Source organism: Lepidochelys kempii, chromosome 7 (genome assembly GCF_965140265.1).
Source record: "Lepidochelys kempii isolate rLepKem1 chromosome 7, rLepKem1.hap2, whole genome shotgun sequence".
In the NCBI taxonomy this organism is placed as follows: Eukaryota; Metazoa; Chordata; order Testudines; family Cheloniidae; genus Lepidochelys; species Lepidochelys kempii.
Genome location: NC_133262.1, coordinates 19,985,312 through 19,997,848, shown reverse-complemented (window position 1 = coordinate 19,997,848; position 12,537 = coordinate 19,985,312). Strand labels below are relative to the sequence as shown.

General features: G+C 42.6%; 1 protein-coding gene across 1 annotated transcript in view; it reads left to right on the top strand.

Moving 5' to 3' along the window:
* C7H3orf20 (chromosome 7 C3orf20 homolog) overlaps positions 1-9,739 on the top strand; it is a 49,907-nt gene extending 40,168 nt beyond the window's left edge. The window contains exons 15-16 of the mRNA XM_073354737.1: positions 6,662-6,787; positions 9,613-9,739. Of these exons, the coding sequence (XP_073210838.1) occupies positions 6,662-6,787; positions 9,613-9,739 (253 nt within the window). The remainder of the gene's footprint in view (positions 1-6,661; positions 6,788-9,612) is intronic.
* Positions 9,740-12,537: the final 2,798 nt, after the last annotated feature.

Here is a 12,537-nt window from a genome sequence, read left to right as displayed (position 1 = left end):
AGTCTTTTAGCTGTCAGACTGGAGAAGAAAGCACAGATTGGCTAGATGCTGCGGTGGAAGAACGAATAGGGTTTGGTGACAGCCTAGAGGTGCGAGTGATATGAACAGGGCTAAATCTGATAGCAGTGCCCTTCCAAACATGGGTAATGGGATGGAGGATGGCACATCTGGTGATGAAGAAAGGAGACAGTGGAGGAGTTCAGTTCCAGTTTTGCTGAAGTTGACTTGGTAGTGGGAGTAATTGGAGATGTGGGACCATGCAGAAGGGGAGAGGTCAGGGCCATCAAGTTGTACATGAACCCAATAATTAGAACATGGCTTGTCATAGACAAGACAAGAACAAGGGCTGCAGTCAATGGCTGGAGTCTCCCAAGGATTTAACACAGGTCAGTGGTGGTGTGTTTTTACAAAACAAACAAGAAAACAGAACCATGCTACCAAGTTCAGCCAGTAACAGGAAAGCACCACAGCTGTGTTCTCTTCTGGGCGTGCCATTGTGAACTGCCTGGGGTGTGGGCAAGAAAATAAGCCAAAGGCTTGTGTAATAGGATGCATTCAACATAGAAAAGGAATGCTAGAAAGTGGCAAAAAAAAGGAAAACCTATCAGTCTGAAGGACAGTGAGACAAATCTCTGGCACTGAGTTTTCAGGAAAGGTCAAAGGTAGTGGAATGTTTATGAAACGTTTCAAGACAGGTCCATATCCCACCCCACCTGCTTGGATTCCTAAGAAGTCATAGCAAGCGATCAATATTTGTCTTGTTGAAACAAGTCAGAGAGTGGGAGTAAGAAGAAGGTGAATACATCATGGCTTTGTCATAAGACAAATAGACAATCTAAGACAGAATCGCGCTTCCTAGAGTACTGGCCATTTAGTAGTAATTATTTTAAAGGCTCAGCATGACAGCAGCAAAATATGCAGAAGTCATAAGATTTGCTCAGCTGCTTTAAGAGTCTGAGGTCCCTGCTGTTTCTCAGTGCTATTCCTATTAGTTTTTATTAGCACTAAGAATATTGCAATAGTGTTGCTATTGCATTGAATGCACCTACAGTGAAATTTATCCCAGGACAGGGTATGCAGAAAACAATACAAGACTGTGTCTCGGGCAAACACAGGTGCCTTAAACCCCACAGAGACTAAGGAACTGGGTTATCCAGTTAATGTTTCAGGTAGTGATGGATTATGCATTGCACATTTATCGTAAGTAAAGTCCCTGAGTTTTTGCTGGTCTGCATAATCGGCTGTAATAAATTATCAAAGAGCCAGTCGCTCCCAGTCCTAAACTGCATTAATGCTTGTGCAGTCCGTCAATGTCTCTGTCCATTGCTGTGAATAATTGAGTGCAGTGACATAGGCTGGAACTTTGCTAATAGTTAAAATGCTTTCAAATTAAAGCGAGTAATGGAGGGAACAAAGAAGACTGACTGCAAACCATGTCCATAGGTGGGTCATTTGGAGCTTTATTCCTGTTGCTGGAAGTTCGAATAGCCCTCCATATACATTCCCCAACTTTCTGACATCCCCCAAAATCAAACCAAAACAACTTCTGCTTTGTAAAGGCTCTTGGATAAAGCCAATGTTGATTTGATCCCAGCTTTTCTTTTCTTCTGACATTCATTTTCGTATTGCATTTCTTTACTGTTGCTTCCATTCTTCAGTGTTCTGGAGGAAACTTTCAAAGCACCATACAGGAGAATCCTGAGAATGATGTTACTTCAAGCATTAATTTTGTGGGAATATTCCCTGAAAAGCACAGCCCACTGAAAACTGAATCCAGGTCTTTAGAGAACTTGAGTTCTGACTGATCTTAGTGCTTAAAACCACAGGAAATCCTCTCCCATAGTATGTAACCACAGAGCAATTTCTTGCTCAGGCAAATACCAGATGGCAAGAGTCCATGCTGGCATGAAGGATTTCCTCAGCTTTATAACACTTTATAGGATGCTTTTCATTCATGGCTTTCAAAGCACTTTACTCCACTAAGAAAGTGTCATCTCCCTTCTTCAGGGAAACTGCAGTGTAAAGAGATTTAGTACGGTTGGCCAAAAATGTTCTGTCAAAACTGTTTTTCGATGGAAAATTTGTTTTTTGACAGAATAAACCTTTTGGTGAAGTGTCACCTTTCTCTGGAAATGTCTGATTTTTTTCATCAAACAGGTACCCCAAAACTGAAAAGTGTGTTGTTTTTGGCTGAAAACTGAATGGAGTTTAGTTGCAACATGTCCCCATTCTTCTTCCTGGGCTGGGCTCTTCAGCTAAACTTCATCTTCTGTGATGCACTGTGGCCATGGGCCTTACCTGATGTACTGCCTTCCCTCGAGCAAAGGGTGTGATTCATCATGAGAAATGTAGTCGGATCAGGGAGCCTGGCCTATAGAGGAGAATGGGAGCATGGGACACCCAAACTGTAACTCTCATGAGGCACAGCCCCTGCATTTCCACACTGAATATTTCATTTTCCATCTGAAAGATTTTGATTTTTGGCCAAAAAGTCAAAATTTTCAGCAGAACTGAAACAGTTCTGCTCCAACCTCCTCCAATAGTTCCAACCAGTTCTATTACCAAGTGACTTTCCCAAGCCCAGTCAGGGGCAAATCTGTGAACAAAGCCTAGATCTCCTGTCTCCCAGTCCTTTGTCTTCGCCTCTCAATCACAGTGCCTCCAACTTCTGAATAGTGTGGACATTGTTAGAAGGAACAGAAAAAGAAGATGTAAAAGACTGCTAATTGCTCCCCACACTCTGGCATTGGTAATAAACAGGTCATATAGAATGTGCCTGTCTGAGCCAAATGGGCAGCCTCTGCCCACTGCTCTGAAAGCAGGGTTACAGCTGACCATTTAAAATGTGTATCAGACTTGCTGATCCATCAGCCTCCTTTTTGCAGTATCCCCATAAATCTCCTGAGGTACAGTCACCCTCGCACACAATATGATCATTGACACAGTCGGTGCAGTTAGCTGGAAAGACCCAGTACTAATGTTAATAAAAATTCTGACAAGAATAATGAAAAACCTGCCAGTTGCAATACAAAATATTGCTCTTCTGGGAAATTAAAGGTTTTATTCTATGGTGGTATCCATGACGTATACCCACCTACACCCATGTTGCACAGGAAGACAACAGCAAAACCCTAAAGCCTATGTGAATACATTTTCCCCAACCTGGGACTCAGTTTAACCGTGCCCATGTTGACAGAAATCGCCATGGCTAAGCATCTCATTACACTACGCCCAAGATACCATCAGTATCTAAATAACAGGCCACGGCAGCTGGAGCACTGGAAATTGAAGCTGTTACCTCTTAATTGGAAAGGGCAGCAGCTCCAAGGCATGGTCTCACCTGTGGACGGCTGGCTCTCCTTGGATAGAAGCAATTTCTGTTGCTTGAGCGGCAAGTCCCTTTATGGATACTTCAACGAGAAATCTCATTTTGTTTTATCAGGAACAATCCAAGATAAAATGAGGCAAGTAGTGAAAAATAAAGCCCAAAGCATTTCCACCCTTAATGTCAGAGATCCTCCATCAAGCTGTGATTTTCCACAATCTATCCTGCAAAACAGCATGTGATAACTATATCAGGTCACTGAAAAATGGGACTAAACTTTCAATATCTTCCTCCCAGGGATCTCATAAAGCAGGCTGATTGGGACACCGCTCAATGAATGTGCCTCCCTTGGCACTGCCATTGTATTACATAGCTGAGGCCATTGATATGATGTTATATACTGAGGGCACTTTGCTAGCGTCTAGCTCTCCAAATGTGGTACAGAGTCTCCTTTGACATGTGTTCCTCATCAATTTCAGTTGCAACTCTGCAGTCCCTCTCTCTTGCCCCATACACCAGAATCTGTCTATATACATGCTGAGATGATACCACAGTGGAAGGTGCCTTAGAAAAACCTCAGCTAGATGGGTCACAGTGACCTTGGGTATAGCGAAACTCCACTTGTGGCAAAGTAGAATGAAAGCCCTGACTTATTTCAATGCATTGTAGTGTGCAGACATCTACTTATAGCTGGATGAGACCTCCGCCTGCCATGTAAGTCTTCTGTGTGAGCCCTGTCCTGAAAAAGTGAGCAAACCCCAGTTAAAGGAGTAGCATGAAAATGTGCTAAAGCACAGCAGAGCTGAAGGGACGGATCGTCATCCCAATGTCGATCATAGGGCCTGGTATACGTGTCCAGCCAGCTCGCTGATGGCTAGTGCTGGGTGTTAGGCTATGGGAGTCTAATACTGAGTGCGTGATACTTTAGAGAGGCAAATGACTAAATGTCCTGCCCTGTGAAGATTATACTCTATATAGGCATGGGTGCAGTTCTCGTCTGTCCCCTCCATAAGGTAGATCCATATTGTCTTTGGACCACGTGGCCATTTCTCATTCATGGCCATTTCTCATTCATTTCTCCCCGCTCCATTTCCCTGGAAGGAGACAGCATGGCTATCACCTTCCCAGCATGCAGAGTGGGTGTACTGTTTCCCAAATAGGTTCTCTGCTGCTTTGCTCCCCTTCCCTCCCCAAGCCAATAGAAACACATCACTTCCACTGTTTTAGGCCCTTATGTGCCCATTTAAAATTCCTGATGATTTCACCCTATAAAGAGGGTTCACGTGTGCATGGGTCTGTGACTGTCCATATTTACCATAGCATATAATTTTTTAATGATTTGTGTTTAGCTACAAATGGTTTGGGTAAGCTACAGCGAGTGTCCAGATCATGGACAACAGAGCTAAGACCCATGAAGTCCTGTAACGCAGCCAGCCTAATTGCTGATACAGGGTGCTGCCTACGAGAAGTTGTCAGTGCAGTCTTTACTTGGGCAAAGTTTGATGCCTATGATCCAGATGGTCTGTTTCAAGTACTAGTGCTAAACTGTACATCAGGAACCTGCTGGGATTGTGAGTAATCAGGCTTATGAATTAATTTAGCTAGGAAAAAATAAACGACGCAAAGTAAGAACCTATTAGAAGGGAATTGCAGGTATGCATTCTCCCTTAACAAGAGAATGCGATCACAGGTGTATTTCATAATGGACTCTGCTCATCACTTCATTACACAAAAGCTATCAGCCCCATTTAGTGTAATGAAGTTTCACTATTCACTTCACCCTTTAGCAGCCCTCTGGAAATTCGGTTTCTTGTAAAGCCGTGTGCTTTATCTGGGGGCTAGCAAGGGTATAAAGAAGTAGTTAGGAAAAATGCATTTTAAAGGGAAATTGTTAAGCTTAATGAGCCCCAAACTTGACTTTTGTCTCATTTTGTTCTCTTTGATTCTTACATGTGATTCTCTCTCCCCCCCCCCAATGCTCTCTTTTCTATAAACAGTGCTAGCTACCCCGTCCTAAAATCTATCACACCACCACAGTAACCCTAGGACCACAAACTACTGGCCCTGGCTTAGTTCTCATGAGTCACACTGCAAAAATTAACTAAAGTCTAGCACTTATAAGCAGCCCTCCTTATCAGCACAGATCTGAAAGTGATTTACAAGGACGAATAAACATAATTGTCTCCATTTTTCAGGTGTTCAGAGAGGTTTACCTTTGCTAATACGGTGAGATAGTGGCACAGCTGGGAATAGGACCCAAATCTTCAGGCACCACAGAACGATGGTGTCTCCCACACAAGCCACTGTGAGCGTCTAGGGGGAATTCGAAATGGGTGGTAAGGTTTTAGTTCCAGCTTGCAAGGAGCGGTTATAAGGAACAGTGTGTTTGTTTTCATTTTAAATAATGTCGCATTTAAAGACCATTCGCTTATTCTGGGACATGATTCCACCTACAGCTCTGTGAGCATTCAGGACAAACTTTGGATCATTTCCACCAGTGAATATGTTGCTTCACTGGGAACAAGGCAACATATCAACTTGGGCGAAAGCTTTCTTTTTTCCCTTTCGATTCCACGCAGCAAATTTTTGCCATTTTCCATGGTGAAGCCCAGTTTTGTTTAACAAATTGGCAGAGATTTAATCTCCCTCACTTTTATAGAAACCAGATAGAGAGTGGGCAAGATTCAGAACTGGTGTAACTGGGTGCAACAAGAACAATGCTGGAGTAAATGGTGTGTACGTGGACACACTAACTCTGAATTTTACTGCTACCATTTATATGACAGTAGCATCTGCAGGCCCCAACTGAGATCAAGGTCCCATTGTGGTAAGTGCAGTACAAACACAGAGTAAGACATAATCCCTGTCCCAAATTGCTTACAGTCCAAATACACAAGACAGACAAAGGGTAGGATGGGAAACAGGGTCAGAGAGAGGTGACGTGACTTGCCCGAGATCACACAGCTAGTCAGTGGTAGAGCTGGGAATAAAATTCAGCTTTCCTGATTCCCAGTCCAGTGTTCTGTCTACCAGACCATGTTGCCCTTCTCCATTTGGCTATTGATGGAATTCAGAAAAGGGCTAGATAATTTTAGATCCAATATTTAGTGGCTGTTTAGGCTTAGGTAATAACAGTTATAAAAACTCATTCTTCAGGATGTAAGATGATGATCTTGTGGTCAAGGCAGCAGACTCTGGATTCTGCTCCTGGCTTTGCCCTAGACTTCCTGTGTTCAGGTCTGGACGTGTGGTTCTGGCTCTCCACTGGCAATGCTGAACAGATGCTCTTGAAATGCTAATCGGCATTACCGAATGCAATTCTTTTTGTCTTTGCAGTTCTATCCCTGTGGAGGACCCTGACCAGGACAAATTGAATAGCCAACAAGATTCAGTGGAGACAACTAGTGAAGAGCCTTCTTTAGTGCCCAAGGGGAAAGATACTCCCCGCTCAAAGCTAAAGATGTAAGTCCAGGGAAGGCTGTCCCAGGGAAGGCTGCCCCTGAAAAAGCCAGGAATTAGCTGAAACATCTGCAGGTGTTCCCTATTAGCTGCCCTCGGTTAAAAACTTTTTTTAAATCAAGGGTTTGGTCTTTAGAGAAAAAAGAGGCATGGGAGTGACTTATTTTGCAGGCCTCCTGGGCTTTCTGCTAGCTCCTCTCTAACCCTGATTGTAAATGACATCTTTTTTTAAAATTGGTGCAGAGAGAAGCTAAGGAAAGGATTGGTGTCTTTTTAGCTTAGGATGCCATTTCTCTCCCTCCACTCAGGAGACAACTTGCTGCAGCGGGAGTGGCGAGTTTAATGGAAAAGGTGACTCTGTGTAATCTGACCTTTCCTTAAAAGTGCTGTAGGGAATGTGGTGATGCACAGAGATCCTCAGGAAAACATGTCATTTGTTTTTGTGCCTGCATCCCCTATGTTAGTGAAGAGGAACTTTTAAACACTCCTTGTTTGGACTGAGGAGGGACTAGATGGGGGTCTCTCCTCTGCCTCACCCTTCACCCACTGATTCCATTTGGATCTCATGCCACCGTGTGATACCTCTTGGTAGCTGCTGACTTTAGCACAGTGACCATGGAACTGAGCTCAAGTCAGTAGAAGATTTGCTTGTGAGAGGCATCATATACATATGAGAGTTTTGGAAGGACAAAGCTGTATTCTGCCACTGGGCTCAGTTATGCCCTCACTTGCTCTCATTGAAGTCAATGGGGTTGCGTTGCATGAAGAACTGGGTTCTTTGATTTCATGGTACTTTCAGCACCTAAACATGGGCTTCAACCATGTTACCTAAAGGAGAACCCTTCTAGTTGTGAAATAGTAGGAGGTTCCATAATCACTAGAACTAACCAGTGGAGTGAGACATTATCTCGTGCATTAGGCCAGTGAATTATCTCAGATACTATGATGATGTGCACCCTAGAATTGTGATGGCTGGTACTGATGACAGGGTGGATGTGGGGATCAGTTATGGCTGATGAAGTTTTTCCCACTATTTCAAAGGTGCTGAATGCTCTGACAAGCTATCTTGGTGTTCCAAATTAATTTTCCATCAGTGGCTTCCATAACTATGATTGCCCAAATTCAAGTCAACCCAAAATTTGTTTTATTTGCAGTCTCAACATAATTTCCATACCTGTCCATCACTCAGCTGCCTCAGCATTTAGCATAAATGATATGTTCTGCTTAGGAGAAGCCCAGCAGTGGAGTTAACAAGGGGTAAAACAGGTCAGGTGTGAGGCACACTGGCAGACCGGTGTAGAGTTCTGAAGATTGCAACAGGGGATATGTGGGGCTATGTGCCATGATGCTGAGATGCATTTACCGAGCTATGGGTGGGGGAGGAGAGCCTGCGCAGAAGTGGAGGAGGCCCCTTGGTCCTGTACTTCAGCTGACCAGGACATCGCCTCTTAGATGTTGGACTCTTAGATTTTCTTGTTCTGATGAGTCAGCACTGATTACATCAGTCAAGTTACTGTAGTCAGTATTAAAATAGGACTGACCAACAGACTGGACATTCACTCCCGGGGAATTTAAAAACATGCTTTTCTAAAAGGAATAAAATAGCATTGTCTTGTGGAAAGCCACTTGCAAATTAATTCTTTTTAAATTAATGACACAGTTTTTTAGTACTTCCACAATAAGGGGGAGAAGGGAATCTGATTTTGTGCCTCTGAAGCCCTTAATAAGTTAAGTGATGTGTCTAGAGAAACATCCCCCTCATCTGTAGAGTTCAAGTTTTAGAGGAGTGCTGTCTAAACTTTTAGGCACCCTAAATATGTAGAACTTTTTGCAATCATCATAATCCTTGGTAAGGGCGAGAAATTGTTTAGAGTGGCCCATAGGATTTAACGAGGAGCAGTGGGAGGAAACTGAAAAAATAACATGTAGGGTGATTATTAGTAAAAGTATCTTCACAGTGAGGTCTCAGGCTGTAGGATAATATGCCTGGGATAGAAACTCCATCCCTCAAGTTGTTTAGAACTAGCCTAGACAAAGCAATTGACTGTACACTCCAGAAAATGGTTCTGGATGGACAGGTGAATATTATCACACAGTAGGCCACTCCCAACTCTAAATTTCTGTGGGTCAGATTCCACTCTGACATATACCTGTGAATCTCCCACTGGACACAATGGGAATCTGCCCATGAATATACATAAAAAGGACAGAATGTAGCCCAAAGAACCTATCAAAGCGTAAAATGAGACCTTAGATAGAGGCTGAATTCTGCTCTAAGGGCATGTCTACACTGCCCTGCAGTTTGGACTGTGAAGGTGTGAATAGCAGCATGCACCAAAATGCTGCACTGTAACTCCCCCATGTGGATGCTGTGGGCTCAAATATACATATCCCTAGTTCACGCTAATGTCCTTCTCCTCAGTTGGGACTAATTGATTTGACAGGAGTTTCTTTGGTGTAACAGAGAGCTAAATTCAACCTTATGTTGCCGCTTTGGTTTGGTTTGTTGCACTTTGCTCCAACCCCCACAGTTAAGACTAATCTAGTCCTCTCCTGTTTTCTAATCAGAGCCCCAATGGGTGGAGTAGGAGTGTGGGGTCAGGTCAAATAAGACATAATTAGGACTGTCTTGGGCATTTAAATGAGTTAGCCCATTTCTGAGGAGGCTGTTTTAATAGGTATCATATCTTTATATTGCTGAACTGTGCTTTTCCTAACAGGGCTTTATTTTTCCCATATGAAATATTTAGGATCTGATTTATAGATACCTTCCCTCAAACTACAAGACAACTCAACCCCCTTTACCCTCTCTGTATTTTCCTTACTAGATTAAAGACTTTGACAGCCATAAAGTGCATCTTTTCAATGCAGCAGCAGCAGAAGCAGAAGAAAAACCAAAAATCTCAAATAGCACAAGCAAAAGACAGCAGAAGAACCAGTGAGGCTAGAAAATAGACACCCCAGGCATCTACTTCACACAGAGATACCTGTCCATAGCTACATCTTTCTAAACCTACTCTGCCATTTTGTCCAATCTGTTATATTTTGATTGTTAGTAACAGGAAATATTTACTTTTAAAATCTCAATATAAAATTGCAGTCAGCAAATGCTTCTTGGTTTGCTTGGTCTTGTTTTCCTCACTTAAAGAAGGTTCCTCCCCATGTACACTGACCCCAGTGCTTGCACAATGCCTGGAGAATTCGAGCTCGACAGAAGAACCAGAGAGAAACCAAATCATTGAGGATTCATGTGAACTAAGTGTCTGCTTTAACAAGTGTCCAAAGACATGCTAGAATGTCTTTGCAATGGAGGTAGGGGAATAAGCTAACACTGAACAAGTCCAGGTGAGCCAGGAACGTAGAGGAATCTCTGCAGTAAGCTTGTTGGAGTATCTGCATTTTCGAGGGCTTGCCATAAAGGTGCAAGAAGCAAAAAAGGGAGGATAACAGCCTGTTTAGATAATACTCTGGCAACCAGTATGATAGTACACTCAGTTCTATATGACTGGAGTGGCCCAGGACTGGGATAAACAAGAGATGCTGGCGAGCAGTACTGAGGTGCCCTGGCAGAGTTGTGAGAAGGGGGCTCTCCGAAATAACTAGGAGTAAAGCAGGTCAGGATAGAGGGATTTTGACAGAGCTGTGGGGGTGACCCTACAATTGGAAAGGAACTGATACAGGTCAGGATGAAGGCATATTGGCAAAGATACTTCAGTGCATCTCCAGGCAACCCCAACCAGTGGGCTCCTGCCATGTGGTGCTCTGGTCAGAATTTAAAGCTGCCACCCACCCCCTGAAATAGGATTCCAATCCAGTGCAACAGCCCCTGTGTCTGTAAGGAGGACATTTCACATCCCTTTGCCAGCAGGAGTGAATCTGCTCCATTGTCTGCAGATAAAAGAGGAAGGACATCAGGGAAGAGCTCCCAGCTGATTGGAGGTGGAGTTTATCTAACATTAAACACATAACAAAACTGCACTGGCATAATGCCCTTGTTTTTAAATACATATGGAGAGCTACCTACCAACGACATTTAACGAGAAAAGGTGGGTGAGGTAATATCTTTCACTGGACCAACTTCTGTTAGTCAGGGAGACAAGCTTCTGAGCTTATATGACCCTGAAGAAGAGTCTCTCTAATATCCTGGGACAGACCCAGCTACAACACAACTGCAGTGGTATTTAAGGCAGGCTTCTTTCCTCATCAGAACATATAGGTAGGCTTTTCTCCAGCATATTTAATCAAACTCACTTGGCTTCCAGGGGCACAGCAGTCTCAAAGAAGCCAGCTCAGAGTCAGCCACTGCAATAGCTGTAGATGCCAATGTTTCTTTAGCAATATTTGTTGTTTGCTTTTGATTGATACATTTGTTATCAACATCTGTCCAGACAATGAGTGGTAGAAAAATCTTGGCTCTTTAATTTAAGCACATAATCTGGCATGCACTTCAGCAATTGGCTTTGTATATGTATAAAAAAAAATCCACCCTCATCTCATCCTCTCACATCCTTTTGAGATGATACATATTTTTAGGGGTGTCCATCTCTCTTTGCCATCCCATGAGCTCTTGTCTTATTGAACTTGAATTGTCCAGTAGGTCATCACCAATTACACAGATTTGGATTTTCCTCTTGTATTAAAGTATCCCTTCAGGGCTCCCAACTATTGTCCATTTGTCTAGGAGCCAAAGGAGTAAGAGGGTATCCTCAAGCAGTGGGAGGCACCTCTACTTTAAAAGAAGGAATGGGTGAAACAAAATGAACATGATCACTGTCTAATTGTAAGAAAAGTAAAAGAGGTTAAGATTTTCATAAGCTAAGGGATTTAGATTTCAGAAGTCTTGAACAGATATTGTACCTTTGGGTCAGTTTGATTAATGAACCTAGCTGAATAGCAAAAATTGAAAATCATCTTGCAGTGAATGCATGTGCTGCAGACAGACAAATTCTGTATAAACTGCACACCCACCCATGTGGGGAATTGAGCCCAGAGCCTCAGCCTTAGTGCCAAAAAACACGGCCCTCTGCCACTTGAGATCTCCTTCGGCTAGTAGTAGTAGCAGAACTCTTACCTTGTCTCTGAGGCAGACACTGGAGATCAATATTTCTCATTCATTCATACACCCGTACAGAGTATTTCAATATTTCTTTCTTTCATCACATTTTTTAGTGTAACATTTTTCTGTCGACCATTAAGGACATCTGTCATTATATTTAAAGGGACATGACCACAATTCAGATTTTGGATTTTTAAACAGTGTTTTATACAAATTGGCTAACATACAGCAATTTGGATATCTCTGAAGAACTGTGTAAGTTGTAAATATTATCTAATGTAGTATACTAAGACCTAATCTGCTTAGAACATTTCTGTTTCATTTAAACATTCGCACACATCATTTGCAACTCAAAAGAGTATCAGAATTGCCTTAGGGCTGCTGAAAAACCTAAAAGTGAAACCGATTATGACTGGGAAATGAAATTGATCCACTTAGTTTTACTGTCCAAGTTAAATGAAGTGTAAGTGGGGGAGGTGCAGGAAGGAAACAATAACAGTGAAGAAAACAAATTAGAATTTTTAAAATTCTTTCATCTTTCTGTTACTGGTATCACAGATAAAGCTTTTTCTGTTACATTTCTAGGTCTAGAATTTGCCCTGATTTACACTGTAATTTCTGTTCTCATGATGTCCCTTTAATTTGTTCACTTAAAGGTAACTGAAAAAAGCTAATGACTAGAACTGGGTGTGAGTGC